This window comes from Corvus cornix, chromosome 1A, assembly GCF_000738735.6.
Source record: "Corvus cornix cornix isolate S_Up_H32 chromosome 1A, ASM73873v5, whole genome shotgun sequence".
NCBI lineage: Eukaryota > Metazoa > Chordata > Aves > Passeriformes > Corvidae > Corvus > Corvus cornix.
The window spans coordinates 7,717,394-7,734,111 of record NC_047057.1 but is presented as its reverse complement, the minus strand read 5'-3'; the positions used below and the strand labels follow the sequence as shown (position 1 = coordinate 7,734,111).

The 16,718-nt window shown below is 38.4% G+C and overlaps 1 protein-coding gene across 1 annotated transcript in view; it reads right to left on the bottom strand.

The window, feature by feature from the left end:
• Positions 1–16,718, bottom strand: part of SEMA3D (semaphorin 3D) — a 76,947-nt gene that overhangs the window by 33,622 nt on the left and 26,607 nt on the right. Inside the window, exons 7-10 of the mRNA XM_039570416.1 lie at positions 14,857–14,999; positions 2,629–2,743; positions 2,120–2,189; positions 648–792 (exon numbers count right to left, since the gene is read on the bottom strand). Coding sequence (XP_039426350.1) covers positions 648–792; positions 2,120–2,189; positions 2,629–2,743; positions 14,857–14,999 — 473 coding nt within the window. The remainder of the gene's footprint in view (positions 1–647; positions 793–2,119; positions 2,190–2,628; positions 2,744–14,856; positions 15,000–16,718) is intronic.

The window sequence follows — 16,718 nt, the reverse complement described above, 5'->3', positions numbered from 1 at the left end:
CGGCCTGTGCTTTTCCAAATACTGAGACAGAAGTGGGAAAAAAACTTCAATAATTTCTAAGTTTTCCTCCTTATTTTGGCCTTTTACAGTTGAGGTCTAAGAGACTGGGATTAAAAGTACTTCCAGATACAAAATTTCTCTTTTCTTCCTGTTACTTATTTTTTATCACATAAAATGTCCAGCAATTACCTCCTTATTTTACTTTAAACACAACACATGCACAAGCACCCATAAGAGAACCAATGACAGTATCTCAATGATTTTAACAGACACGAAGACAACAAGAAATACAAATAAAAAACCTCATGATAACACTGTATAAAGAAATGCCTTTGGCTTTTTATGAAGTATTGATGCCTTAGAGGTGATTCCAACAGATAGAAATATAGCTGTACAGTAGGAGACCACAATATGAGAGACAATCAGGAACTAGTCTGGACACAATGTTATCTCAGAGACATGGAAAAATGTATATTTATATACCTACAAGGTAGGTAAGAAGTCTGGGCTGTCAACAGAAGGGAAAGAGTTGAGAGGATAATCTGAAACATCCTGAGCGGAAAATATAAATTACCAGCCCAGGGAGGGGTGTGAAGCATGATTGCTTTTGAGTAAAAATAGAGGTCTGTAATTAAGGAGACACTTACTGTGCCAGGCCTGGGGTAGGGGATGCGACCTTCGTACTGCACCCAGCGGTGATCCGCGCTCTCCTTGTGGGCGTAGGGCCCGTTGAACACGGCCCTGATCTCGGCCATGCTGTACACACACACTGCAGAGCCCTTAAACACGGAGCTGCAAGAGAAGATTCACTGATGTGCACGCTGCAAACACCTCCTTGGTGCTTCAGCCAGGGAATTAATGAATTACAGAGTCTGATGGGGTTTGGATCAATCCTACACCTGGCGGTTGATGCAAGTGCTGCTAAGCAACGATGTGTACAGGTCTGATAACTACAGATATTTAATGTCACTCTTGTTACAGTTTTAAACTTTGCTCAGTTGAAACCTGGATTGGCCTTTGGGATTACTTGATAGAGTGTAATTTTTTTCTAGTGGCTGACAGTTTCCAGCTATCATTTACTAGCTCTTTTGATTAGAATTTTATCCAAATGAAGGACATTGATTTACATTGTGTTCACATCTGGAAGTCCAAACATTAGTGGAATTATTGGTGAGGTCCCTGAGAATTAAAAATTCCATTGGAAAGACAACAAAACAAGACATAAAAATAAACACTTATTTTTTATTAATTTTTCCTTTTTTTAATGTATTTTTCTAAAAAAATCCAAAATATTTCAGTTTTCAAAAGAACACCATGCCAGGTTGCTGTGTAGCATGCACTTCAGTTACTTCACAAACCACATCATTTATTGTGCAATATTTACTTCAATTTTAAGTATTTTCTGTGGTTATATATTCTAGGGAGCTACTGTGGTAACTGTTTCTGAAATAAGGAGTGCCTTGGCAATTCCTCATTGCACTCATACTGGTCAGCATTTGGCTAGCCATTATTTACACCTAATTCAAACGTTTGGGAGACAAAAGAAAAGATTATTAATTTTCTTCCGACAATTCTATAGAGTACCTCACTATTGATCTGAAAGGTCATTAATTAATTAGTGCATCCCCTTGAGATAAAGTTGGGTTATTCTTTCATTAACTCTGGACTATAAAATCACTTAACTATCAGTTTAGAGAGTAATTTTGATATCAGGAAACAGCAGATGTCAAGGTGCTGCTTACAGAAATGAGGCTTCATGACAATAATTTGCCTAAAATAGCAACTACTGGTTGCTCAATAAATATGATAGAAATTTATAAATTCAACTGGATGAGGCTGAAATAATCTAGCATGTTGTTGATTGTTACATTTTCATTACTTTTTACAATCGTTTTCAAAAGCTAGGCACAGAAAGGTTTAGGGACATAATTCATTATTTCCAGTTCTGAAAAATGTCCTTAGTGACCACAGCCCTGACATGGATGCCTTATGCCAGCAATTCCTAACTGCTCTGAATCAGGATCTAGTCTAGAAGACCTCAGTATATACAAAAGTGTAAAAGCCCTGAGTAAGATCTTCATCCTTTGTTTCCACAGGCAAACATGATCCTAACACATACCTTGTTGTAGTGAAGACTCCATACACAAGAGGGTTCCTCTCATCTCTTGTAGAAAGTAAGAATATATCTTCTGCAATGAGAAAAATATACTTGGTGTTTCTTTTTAGTTAAACATCCATGGACTATTTCTGCATTTATCATTTATAATTTGGAAATTTGTAAAATTATAACAAGGCTTTAGTTTTGTTTGAATTTTAATTTCTGCCACATGAATTTGTGCTAATATTCCGAAATGTGTTCATTCACAGATATTCTGGGTTTTATACAGAATCAGATTTTCACTTCCCAGCTTTTGGAGGGAAAGGGAAAAACACCATAATTCTGATCAGACCAATATCAATTATCATCAGGGACTCCTGATAAAAGTCAGAGGCATTACTAGCCCTGTTTGGAAGAGGAGTAGAATCAGAACAAGACACAATGCTTCTACAAACCAGACAGGAAAAAAAACCCAACAAAAGCAGGCATTACTAATGTTAAAATAGACCATTAAAAATAAATCAACTTACGCAGCTCATCGAAATGTGTGTCTGCCCCTTCAGGACCAGGTATGGAACACACAAGCCTGGCTTTCAGAAAAGTTGTCCACTTGTTTATTAGGCTTCTTTGCCCTCCCATATCATTCTAACAAAAATAAAATTAAATACTTGAATATTAAACAAATAAGAGCTTTAAAATGTAACAGCACAGTATGGACTGTGCTTCTTCTGTCTGATTCGACAGTTTGCTCTTACCACAAACATCAAAATATATTTCATTTTCTTTTTCCTAAGAGAGTGTAGGACACTTTCTCTTAGTAGCTTCTGTAGTCACTTATCTGCTCCAAGAGTGGGCAACTCAAATTTCCTAATTATACCCAAATCTGATTGCAAAGTTCCTTCACCACCTTTTTAACTGGAATGCTGTGTGAAAACATGGATATATCACATGATTTCTTGCTCCTTGTGAGGCTATTTTTTACAATCAGTTGTTCTTCAAAATTCTTTACAAACCAAATAATAGAACAGAACATTTTGGATAGATTTCTCAAAAAAAAACCCCTATATTCATCAGCAGCTTACAATGTAAATACTGCACTTTGTGTACATAGTACAGATCAAAAGGCATTCCAGGCAAAATCAGTTATATTATTTTAATAATTGTCATTATGGAAATATCAGTCTATACTCCAACAACAGGGATTTTTTTTTTTTTTTTTTTTCATTTCTTTTACTATGGGTTTCCAAAACATAAGCATACTTGCCCAAGTTTCCTTTAGTCACTGGAGAAAGAAAAAATCCATGAAGGGTAACTTGAAATTGGAATTATCTTTCTGAAGGGTAAGTGTCCTTCTACTGACTTGGATCAGTAGATAGGAATGGATGGTAGATGATTTAAGTTTTAAGAAGCCAAACTAGGAGTTTGCTCATGTACTTCTTCCAGTGACTACATGAAGGATCCTGCTGGTTCCAAACAGCAGAACTATTTAGGTTCCGCAGAGTTATTTAGGCCCCAAAATTCTTCATCCTCAAAATGGTAAGGGCAATGATATACCAGCAGGAACCAAGAATTGAAACACTTAAAAGAAATGTTATCACCAGCAGTACTCTCCCAGCTGTAGGTTCTGAATTAGCCCAGGAAGGTGCCTGTGCCTTTCAGTTATAAACTCTGAAGCTTAGGGGATCTGTGCTGTACGTTTAAGGACCTCAAATTCAGCCATAAATATTCAGCCCCCTCAGGTTCATTTGGAGAAATCACTATTTTGTTAATTCAGTTTGCAATCTGAAGGTATAGAACCAGCCTCAGTAGGAAACATCGGGTGGTGGAAATTACATGTCATCACCACAGACTGTGTTTGGCCCTTCAGGGCTGTATCATACATACTACAGGCATTCAGAAAGTTGGCTTTAAGTGCTGAAATCACTTCAGAAGGACTAACACTTCTCTTGTAATGCACTCTAACTGCTTTTCCTTTTCATGTACCTGCTACTTTCAAATAGATTAGCTCAGTTGGAAATGATTCCTGTTAATATAAGGCCTTTGGAACTCCTGCTCTTACAAGAATTGCTGCCTCCTCTCTTGATTTCCTGAGGTTCTGCCAAGCCTGAAGCTTTGCATCTACCCAGCAGATTTATTACAAAGGTGTCAAAATTAGCAGCCTGAAGCCAATAGCCAAAAAAACCTCTGCATGTGTGTGTTCTGTTCAAAGGAGGAGCAAACAAACTTTGCGGTGCAGTTAAAACCAAACAATTAAAAAGATGGAACAAAGAATCTTAAAAAGCAAGGAGTGTAAAGCTTTTTCTTCCTCTGGCAATTGGGACTAGCTAAGCAAATCTCACATTGCAGGGCTTCCACTTTGATTTCTGGTGGATGCAATGCAGCGTCACAGGAGATGAGCTGTCGAACTACCTGACAAGGACCAGCAAATAGGAAGAAAGCATGGAGCAAGTGATGAGGCTGGAATGGAAAAACGATCCTTGTCTAGGTCCTACTCCTGTCACTACAGGCATTCAGCTTCTGCAAGAGATGGGAAGATATGTACTTGTGTTTTACCAACCTTAAGTTGTGATCCCACATAGCACTCTCACAAATGCTTATTTTAAATGTATCAGTAGTTCCAGTGAGTTAGAGCATTATGAACCAAAAAACACTGTGCTCAAAGAAAGCAATCCTAGCAAGTGCTATGTGCTGTAAAGTATAAAATTCCACTGGATTTAAGATGTATCCATATTTCCTTGCTCTCAAGCCAGGACATGACGTTAACCATGTTATTTGAATTTAAGAGACATTAGAACAGGCATTCACTCGGTGTGTTCTACATATCCAAAAGCTGCTGAAGTAACACTGTACAGTTTATAATGGAGCTGGGGGGATTCAGTGACCAGTCAGCATTCCAAGAGCTACCAAGTCCTTCTGAAGCCAGAGAGTGACAAATTTATGGTGCAGATAGACTGAAAAGACCTTTCACTGATTTAGACAGTTGCACATACAATATGCTGACATATCCTTCAACATGCTTCTTCCTACTGCCATGGCTGAGCGAAATAAAAAGCACATTTTACTAGGAAGATATTTTTGTTTGTGGTTTTGGGACTTTTGGGGGATTTTTGTGATGAATAGCCATATAGTACTCTTCAATTCTATAAGTCATCTCTGATTAAAACAATGTCTTGTCTTTCCTACAATGTGCCCACGATTCATTGAGATTGACTGAGAAAGTGCAGAAACAAACAAAGGCCATGATGATTTTATCTACACACAGAATTAGTTCAGCTCAGACCAAGGAGGTTTAGAAACTATAAATAGTACAGGCATGTCTTTGCTCCTGGAGTCTCAAGTAGTACTATCTTACTAATTTCTGTAAATGTCTATTTTTTTAAGAAAGAGCACTCCTCCCTTCCTCATACTATTTTTTGGTGCATATTAGGTCAGTCTTTGACCCATCTTGAGGCTTCAGGTGCTGAAAAACATGCAGTTGCTCTCCTTTCCTTCAGACCATGTTGACGTGGACTCATTCACTTTGCAATCTCCACTCTGGTGTAGATTCCTTGGACCCTCATCATTCCTGATTACTGGCCTCTGAGAGGCTGCCCAAAGGAAATACTGGCCCAAGTTATTTTTGAGACTGGGCTGCTACAGAAAGAAGACAGTCTCTTTTGTCAAAGAGATTATTTAATAGTCTCAGTCTGGAATGAATTACTGATGTGCTCCAATATTTTGAACTGTTTGTAGGGCAGGACATAAATACAATAGGATGTACAGGCTGGGTAGTCAGCGGATTAGAAGAAATGCATGGAAGAGTGAAAATCACCACAGCAAAGTCCAGTTAGTGCACAGGTGAACAGAAATAAGGATTAAACACAAAGTCATAGAATCCTAAGAAGCCCATTGAGCTGATTTAGCAAAGGTTTGCCTCAAGCCAGTTTAAGTAATTAACTGGATGTACTGAAATTATTTTTGTCAAGAGATATGGTCTGAATACAAAGAACTCTAAATATTTCAGGGAGATTGGACAAGGAGACAAGATAAATTTGAGTGCTGAGAGAAGGGGAAGGCAGCATGAGCAAGCCTTTCATTCCAAAAATATGGCTAATCTTGTAACAGCCAACCAGCCTCAAGTATCTGAAATCTTATCTCCCAAAATATCACTTCTAAGCACACTGGATTAGCTGTGTTTACTATAAACTTTGTTACCGGACAGATGAAGGCACTTAGGACTGCATATTTCATTTTGAATATAAATAACGCTTTAATTAGCACTTACTGCTTTGTAATCTCACAAGCTGTAACAAATACCAACACTTCTGCCTGAAATACCTTCTTTTTAACAGGAAGAAGTGCCTGTAAAATCTTGGTTACTTGTGTTTGCCTGAGCTAGAAATGTAGATAATTGCCAACTAGAAGGGGGGCTGTTCAATCTGTCACCTGTTGAGGAAATATTATCCCAAAATATCACGAAGATTTAAAACCAGAAATTACTTAGATAAATGGGGAAGTAATCCAATATGACTTTAATAAATCAGGCAGACTCTTATTTACAGAAATCCGAAAATTTAATCCCTTTTGAATGAGGTGGTTGCAAAAAACAATTTGCTGGAGTGAGAAATCAGGCTTCTACCAAATTACATTAAGAATTCAAATATTGGATGTCCCACTTCAGTGAGAATAGGTAATTGTATGGCTTTCTGACATACAGGAAGAATGCTGTTTAAATGCACAGAGTAAATTTTGTGAAGTAATTTAAGGTCATATCATACACCTCTCCTGGGAGACTTCCATCGAAGTTTCAGTTTTCTGATCTGCAATTTATGTGCAATTAAGCAAAACAATGTACTTTTCTAACCATCTAGCTAAATATAAGCTAATATGAAAATAAAAGCCATCAGAAAAAATACTGCTCTATGATCAAGTGATTTAAAAATCAACTTATATTAAAAGCTTTGTTGTATCTATTTTCTATTCTATTGTGTCTTATATACTATATAAATGTAGCTTCATTAAAATGAACAAATGTTAGTCTTGGAATCCAGTAGGCATGAAAACAGATGGCAACGAAGCTAAAGAACATCTGCATCTTTAGGGATTTTAAATCTCTTATTTGCTTGTAAGTAACAGTGACAAATTGAACATTAAAACAAAAAGTGCAGTTATCTGAAAATCAGTCTACATCAAAGATGTCAAACAGTGTGATTCATAAAACTTTAAAGACAGTAATTATTCTGAACAGACTCTTAAAGGGAAAAAAAAAAAAAGGGGGAAGAAAAAGAAAAAAGACAATGAGTGGAATTTCTAGAAGCAGGTTATTAATTACAGCCAGTGGCAAGATGTGCAAAAGGACTATCCAAAGAGAATTCCTGGCCTGAATAAAAGGAAATGTTGGAGAACAGAGAGGAAAAGTGCTGAAACTGCAAAAGGCCCTGAAGCCCTTCTCTTATTGAAGCCTAACTATGTGACAAAGCTACCAGAAACAAATGGCATCCCCTGAAGCAAAGCTTTATACTATGGAGAGAAAAAACCCCCAACCTTGTAGCTGACTTTATAAATAGAGAAATAGCCTACAGTCTCCTTTCAACTTCTGTCTTCAGGTTCACAGTTCTTTTGTAATTTTTTTTTTACTTTGCATATTCTGTCCCCACTCAACTCTGCCAGGTGCCAACCTACCACAGGAAAGTTAAATTTGCTCCTTCAGGAATTCAGGTGCAAAATTCCTTGTCCAAACCATACTGATGTAGATGAAAGAATCCTCCTCTGATTTCATCAGGCTATGGGTTACATCCAAAACCGTCAAGCTACATGTGAAGTGTTACTTGAGAGAGAACAAAAGCACACTTGCAATATAAGCAAGAGAAAGAAGGCACATGAGACTTTAGAACTTCAACTGCTCTCCGATGGATACATTGAGTACACTTGGGGAATTTACTTCTCCTCTGTGTCTGCAGTTCCAATCTGCCAACGAGGTGGTGACTCTGTTCAGTTCCTGCTCCTCAAACAGGTTTGTTTTTATTTCATTCAGAAAGACAATGTACTCACACTGAGCATGCATAACTGTTTAGCTCACTATGGAAAATGTTGATTTTTATTTTGGAAAGTATTTAAACATCACACCCAGAAGTTTCTACCAAATTATATCTTTGGATGGGATCCAGACTGGAAAATCTAACTACACAGCAAAGAAAAATTCTGGACTGTTATCAAACATACCATGAAAAAATCCCCAAAATCCAGAAACTAATAGGCTCAGGTAAAGACAAGGAGATGTGGTTTGGGACAAATGAAAGAATAAAATTTAGCACCATTTTACCTTAAGGCCAAACATCAATCCTGCTAAGACTATCTCCAACAGGTGTGCTAGTATTAGGAATATTCCCCCAAACTGTTCAAAGACTGCCACAAACCAGATGAACTCTGCTATATTCACCTGTTCATTACAGTTTCAGTAAAAACCTGAAGTTACCAAAGACTTATGGCTGAACTAATAAAATATGTTATGGGACTCTCAGGAAAATCTACTTAAAATTTTGAGTATAAACTGTCCATGGCTTATTCCAGTGTGTTTGACTTGCCTTTACCTGTCTCTCATCTAAATTTTCTTATCTACATAATATAAATTATATGAGATACATACATAGGAAGGATATAAAAAGACAGAGAACAAAACCTTCAGGTCATGAAAGGCAGCATTCTTGATAATGAAGCTACAGGCAAGTCAAGTAATTAGATGGATCATGCACTTAACGTCAAACAGGAGAACAAAATTTATATGACTTGAACAGATTGAGAGCTCTGTGAAACTGGAGCAGTGTGAGACCCAGCACTGGGATAAATCGTCTTCTTTCTGAACAAATAGGCTTGAATTTGCCATTCAGAATTTCACATTCTTCAATCAGAATGTCTTGAATTTCAGATTCCAGGGACCCAGTAGAGCAGAGCTCCCTTTACAGACAGTGGAAAATATGTCCTTCAGAGAGTGATCTGGGCTGAAGATGGAAGGAGTCTTCTTCCAAAAACTAGTCATCTGCCTTTACTGAAGGAAGGGAATGCCTGATAATTAGTTTCCTCACTTGGATATATACAAGTACCTGAAGTCAGTAGCATGACATATTGTGACCACAGCATTGATAACCACAGGTTGAGAGCTGGGAAGCGCATGAGACCAAAGAACAAAGGTAGGTCATCACCTTAGAGAGTCCTTTAGAATTTGGAATCCTGAAACATCTGCATTTACAACAGTGTACTTGATCAACAATAGCAAAACTGCAAACCATGGCACATTTTTATAGTAAATGTACTGACAGGGGAAAAAAAGACAGGAAGATAATTTAATCACATGAGGAAACTTCCAAACCAAAAAGTCATTATTCGCCACTCTTACAGATATTTGAACATCTGAGTCAAAGCACTCACAAGTCAGGAACTTTGGATTAGCCATAGGAACTTCACTCCAATTAACTCTGCAGGTTTACACTTCTGAGCCAGGGTGTACTGACAGTGTCTTATGCAATGAGTATCTCTGGCAACTAGAATGACTTCCAGAGTTTGCTTCAGAGGTTGTGCAGCTGCATTTCCATAGTCCAGTGTTTAAAGATCTGTGTTGACACTGCAACTTCTTTTTCACTTTCCCTGAGGCTCAGTAAAGTTCAGTCACACCTCTTCACACATAAGCATATCTTACATATTTTTGCTTCATCTGTAAATCATGATTTCCCCCCTCAAAATACCAATTATTGAAACACACCCATGAGGGACAGAAATGTACAAAACTTCCTATACTTATATAACCCGTGCCAATGAGGAAAGTTGGACCAAAAGACCTGACAAATCCTGATGTTACATCTCTTAATCCATCACAGTTAGAAGCAGATACTCTATGGAATTGGCTTGTCTCCAACACATCAGCCCTTAAAAATGAAATCATCATGATGAGCATCTGCTTTTATACATAATTTGAAAACTTCCAAATGGCACATAATATGCAAATATCAAATTTCGAAGTCCAAGAGGAGTCGCCTGCTGAAAGACTCACAGCTGCAGAGACAGTCAGTGGGCAGATGAGGGCCATTGTTCTTCTAGGGATAACCTTTTCAGAGGGCTTTTAATCATTATCATGGAGAAATCAAGGAAAAAAAGTATTTGCCATGGTTGACATTGTGGCTAGGTAATATTATAGTGACAAAGGAGGTATGTAAGCATGTTACACACAGTAAGTTAAACCCTGTCTGGAATGAGTTGCCTCCAGAACTGGAAGCAGGATAGCTGCACGAACATGGCTCTGAGCCCAGACTAATTAGCCCTGCTGAGAACATGTTAACATGGCTATTTGGCTTCCGGGAGCCAGCTAGTGTGGCTAAACGGGAAAGCAGGACACTGTCAGGACAGCTCCAACAGCTTTGGAGAGAGATCAATTATCTACACAATATAGAAATACCAATAATGATAATGGGCCAGTTATCCCTAGTCACAGCAAAGGCATGGCTAGACTATTTCCAGGACAAGAAAAACACCTCTTAACTTTTACATTCAAGCAGCCCCATGGCAAAGCCCACCGGAGACTCTGGACTTGCAGCCGCAGAGGAATAGCTCCCTCCTGCCATTCTGGGAATACAAATCGCTTAAAGCACCAGACAGGAGGCAAGGTCATAGCCTTGAACTCTGCTGATGTTCATGGCTTTGGAAATAAATTACATTACCCAAAGGTGGAATGCAGGGTGTGTCCAGGGCTCTCGACTCAAGAGCTCTTAAAATGATTACATTCCAGTGTGCTTAGAAAGTACAGTTTAACCAAGAGGGCTGTGCCTAATTGCAGTATTCTTTTCCCCAGGTACAGCTTGGTATATATAGGGGTGGAATGGTATTCAAAAAAGAAAAAAAAAAAGGAAAAAAAGACAAAGAGCTCGCTTGTTCCCACTAGAACAAAAGCTGCTTCTGGATACCGAACACTTTGGGAAATATGGGAAAACATCAGGGGCTGAAGTCTGATTTCTTGGCAGTTGAGGTCTCAGAAACCAGGCTCTAAGACTGCATGCTATAACTTTTGCAATACATCACCCAAACCATTAAAGAGAAGCTTGTAACACAGCAAATGCAAACCACTGTAATAATAAACAGGATTTTCATATTGCAGCAGAGAGACTACTGCTTTTGGCTAATTTCCACTCCATTCCAATAGGATGAGGTTGTAACTATGAAAAGATGTGTTTCTATATAGATAACACACAAACAAAAAGCTCCAGCAACTTTCTTCCCTCTTCAAAACCTTTTCTGTGACTCCTCCAGGTTAGATTTTTACTTCTCACTTTATTTGAGAGGGGAAAATAGGAGGGAAAATTGGATCTTTTCTAGGGCTATACTTGTACATATATGAGGTTGCCGATAAATAGAATTACAATTCTGCCATCATTTAGTGGTGGATATGTACAAAAATGTAGCTGACTTGTTACTGGACTGCACAGGGCACAGTGCATGGATGCTGCAATTGTATTTTTTTTCCAAAATCTTGCTTAATGTGTAAATACTGTGTTCTGTCTTTACCTGATGCAAAGCAGTTCAGCATTGTGGGCTTGAAGACAGTGTAGCTGTAAAAGCTTAGGCCTGCATTTCTAGAAGTAGAAATAAATGGATCCATGACCTTAAGAAGTTAAGGTTTGCATGATCATTTAATATACGTGTGTAACTGAATGAATTTTAAAAAAGAAATAAACTTTGCCAGCTAATCTTCAATAGTAGTTTTTCTTTTTGGTTATACCCTTACATGAAAAGAAAGCAAATAACCCCAAACATTGCAATTTATGTAAGTATGAACATACCATAAGTAATATCAGGTATTGCAGACAGGGCAATGATACTTCTTCTGCCTCACTCAAACCAAAACCAGGAAATGCCATTTGCCATGATAAATGACACAACTGGTTCTGAAAGTGACTGTTGAAAGCACTTCCTCCCCAGTGCCAGTGATATCCCTCAGTGACACAGAGCAGATGACGTAAACCCAAATGAGTGGTGTGCAGAGCTGCAGCGTCTGTGTTCTTGCACCACAGGCTGCAGGACACTGGGCACGAACGGTCTGGTGAACAGGACAAGTGACAGCTGTTTGACTCTGGGCAAAGAGCTGTGCCAGCAGGAGCACTGCAGTCTTCTGGGTCTGAAAGTAGCTGGGAAAGGGGAATGCTTTCCAGAGAAGATTTTCCCTAAGGGAGAGGATCACTGAGAGACCATATTGTTGAACCCTTGAAAATTAGCCAAATAGGCTGCATTGACTAAGCTTCTTATTAAAAACAAAGCCTATTCTAATTTCAGCATGTGTTTCTGGCATTAATGGACATGAGCCCTAAGGCACTGTGAGGTACGGAGCAATTGAGTTCTAGTAGGAAAAAACTGTGTTTACACCAAGCAAATTATTTCAGAAGTTGCTGAGCTCCTCCCATTCACTGTTATTCTCTGCTAAACAGGGAAAGGGGGCAAAGGCTTAACTTTGTGCAGTACAGGTCCCATTAATGAGACAGTGCAAGTAGAAATTATCAGGTGTTGCAATCAAAGGCATTGTTCCCGTGTCAGAGACAATTAAGCACAGCAGATGTTTCATACCACAGCACAGATACAAAATATTTCAGTCCATAAACAGACAAGGCTATTTGCAGATTTCAATTTGTATTAAATACTCATAATAGTTCTATATTTATTATAATAATTAGCAGTATTTTTTTAATTTGTTGATAATTAAGACAAATATAAAAAACCCCAAGAGTCTGGATTATCAAAATAATTCTGCAACCAGTGGGAAGTGCTCAGTAAATAAAGAAGACAGTGCAGAACTATTAATAATAATCACCGTGCTTATCGGTTTTCATTGTTTTGCTTTGACTACTAAAAATAAAATTCATGACATTTTTCCTGTTAACATGATTACTCTACGATTTCATTCTCATTTGAGGTATGATTATACACAGTCATTAGGATTTCCTTACAATACACTTGCTTTTATTATGATAGCTTATCTCCTTTTTTCTCTAGGTAAAGGATGCTGGGGATGTGTAGCCAATATATCTTAGTTTACTATACTCTCTCATGTGCCTTGGCTTGAAAATGTTGTCTATCAATTTCTCCTAATGCATTAAGTGCTTTCTCATAATCAGCAAATGCCATGTCTAGCAGCAAATCATGTATGTTTGCATTTCCATTCTGCCATTAATCACACTGCTGTGAAATACCCAACTAAAGATTATCCATTCTTTCGTCTAGCTAAAAACCTACTAGAGAACTGATTCATGGATGAATGTTTTGTTTTCTTAACACTTTAGGTCAAGGACAGAAGTGTGAAATGGCTGTGGCCACTGAAATCTCAGTTGGAGCTGGGCGTTAGCTGGACTGCAGAGCAGTTGTAGATTTACACATCCATACACTTGTCACTCTTTGTTTTTCAGAGTGTGGCCACAGCTAAATGAGCGCTCTTCTCCCACACACATCTTATTTCAGAACACAAATGCTTTTGTTCATTTACTAATTTTCAAGTTTCTCGAGAACATAATTTTCACTGCCAGCAGAGTCACACTGCCCAGAAAATGGAAGTCAGATAAAGCTTCTGAACAAAAGATCATAGAAATGTACCTACTTGTGTGACTGCTGTGGTGTTGCTGATACCTAAAAGAACATTTGCTCAAAGCTTATGTTTACTATGTTACTAATATGAAGGCAGCTTTCAAATTCCATTTTCCTGACTTTTACCAGCGATTCCTGAGGATCTCAGGACAGGGCGGAAGCACTTATACTGACTGCTTCTGTTCCTACAGAAGACAGGAACAGAATGTCCTAGGGGACAGGGGAGTGGACAGAGAGTGTGTTTGACACAAAAGTCTACAGACACTTCTGCCACTGTGGCTAGAGACCTCAGTAAATCCATCAGGCTGTTAAACAGCAAACTACACTGACTGCTGTCTTCATGTGCAGGAACTGTTTTTTCTTTTCATTACCTTTTGAGGAGGCTTCTGCCCTTGACAAAGATGCTTCTCCAAGAAGAGCACAGTTCATATAAGCCCAAGTCTGTATATACCATCAGGGCACAAACCTTCCACAGGGGGCAAACCCAAGCATAATGAAGGAGAAAGTGAAGGAGCAATCATTTAAAGGAGGTCAGGCACCAGCCAAATGAACTTTTTACACTGCAGCAGACCCGGGGTCTGGTTCCTCCTGGTCAATGGGTCAAGGATTGCTCTTCTTCCCAAGGGAGGAAACCTCCAGGCAGATGTGGATGTAACTCAGAAACTGTATACTTTCTTAGCCTCCCTTCACCCCAGCTGGTTATCAGGAATGTGCAGAAACAAATGACTGACCCCAGCTCTCAGTAATGCCCAGGAATGGTGTACAGAGCCAGGCTGAAGGGATGGGTTTGCATATCCACACATTCAGAGGGTGCTTTCCATAAAACTCCAAATACCTTGCCATTGTGTACACTTTGACACATCAGTCCTTACTGAAAGCTCATGAAACAAAGCAGGACATCATTGCATTTCTGAAGGTCAATACTTCATCTTTTGGATACAGCATTATAATTTATAAACATAGTACCTTTTTCAAAATAGGTACACAGTCAATATCAAGTTTATGTTTTCTACAAGTAAATTTCAGATGGCATTACTACTCTGTGTCCAGAAAAATTAATATGTAGGCTCATTTGGGTAACAAAGTGGAAAACACAGTTCTCACAGAAATAAACCAAACTTGTTTAGTTTCTATATTTAAATAAAATAAAAAGATACAGTCCTCACCTTACAAACTCTCCCAACTCTGGAAAGGATTGTCTTGTCAGATGTGCCACTATCTTGTGATATTTCTCGAAAAAAGAAGTAGATTTTATCATCATCTGGGTTGTAGGTATCTGGGATAGGAAAAGTTCCAATGAATTTTGCTCCTAGAAATTAAAAAAAAAAAAAGAGGGGGGTTAAAAATCTGAAGAAAAGCCTTAGAGCTTGCTTTTAAATCTCTGCATTTATGTTGCATCTTCCAGTGAAATGAAACTATCATTACATAGATACGTAGTAGCAAGTTTCTTACTAACTCCAAGTGAAAACCGCCATGAAGTCTGAAGTATTTACTCTTAGGCTGATGTTTTTGTGTATATATATATATATATATGCTTTCAAAAGTATGCAGCACTGGTTATCATTCTCTGTCTGAAAATAGAGTAACTCTCAGTACAAAGTATAGCCTACATGAATCTACCTTACTGCTCTTGCCACCAAAATGAAGCTAAGTAGATTTTCTGAAATCACCTGGTAGAATTTGAATTAATTACTCATTGCAGAAGTTATGAATACAGAAACACACTACTGTTTACTAGAGAGAGCTTGCAAAGGAATGTTTCCTATGTATCTCTGATACAGCAATCTGACTACATCTACCAAATCTGACACAGTGCCACGCTGGGGTTCCCCAGTTAGCAGAGCAACTCCAAAACTGGCTGGCCAGTCTTACGGACACAGTTCCCTGTGCTTGAAAACAAACTGGCTATATCAGTGTAACAGTTTGTTTGGGTTATTTAAATCTGCTTTTGCAAGAAATGCCTTGACTTGCCATGCTGGGCCATTATATTATTCCTGGTCTCTTCCAAGGCAAGCTTGGGTATCTGCCTGCATCTTTCAGGCATGCTTACTGGGCCAAGATATTCTTCACTGTCTTCCCAAGCTCCCTCATCCATGGTCTCTAATCCTGCTCTACCTGCTCACTAGTTGAGGGCTTTTGTTTCCAGTGTTGGGATTTTTTGGTTTTTTGCCTTTAAATTTTGCACTAAAATCAGAAATTGAAGCAATCCAAGGGTCCCTGATTGGAGAAGAGCAGGCAACAACACTGCCTTGCACAAGTGAACCAGCTACTTGGGCAGTGATTTTTGAGACATTCCCCAGTGTGCTACAATAGATGAGCTCTTCTGAGGGCACTTGGATCAATGATGTTTTTCTTTAAACAGAAGTGGCTATACAAATATAGTGCAAAGAGACCCTTGACTCTAAAATACATTCTTTCAGCAATAAAATACACAGTCTTTGTCCCCCATTATCAGGTAGGCTGCAGTAGAAAGCAATAAGGAGGGTGGTGTAAGAATGCAGAGCAAACAGAGCACACTGTTTATATGGGGGAATACTATTATCAGCTTTCAATGTATCTTCATGCCTTTGTCCTTTTCATAATGATTGTTACTTTATATTAGCCTTGAGGAATTTTCACCATGAACTCTACAGTATACAAAGAAGAAAAATAGAGTGCTTGATTCAAAAGTTTGCAGTCTGAGACAAAGGGCCTGAGACAAAATGGGATGTGTTTAAGTGCTCAGTGTGCACCTTTGTGACAGAAGACGAAATTTATGGGTGAAAACAGCCAGTGCTGCTTCCATTTTAAACCTTTTGACACTAGAGAATGGTGTCAGCAGAAAAAATGAAATGATGCAGTCATCAAGATCTATAAATTTAAGTCAGGATTTCAAAATGATCTTGAGGAAAATATTCAATTACCCCTCAGGGCCTGTAAGGCTACTTTGAAGATTAGATCTCTAAGCATGAATAAATACATAAATATGCTTCCAGTATTGTTTCTTACACATGTGGTTAGTTAAATAGCCATTTAAGAAGAAACCTGT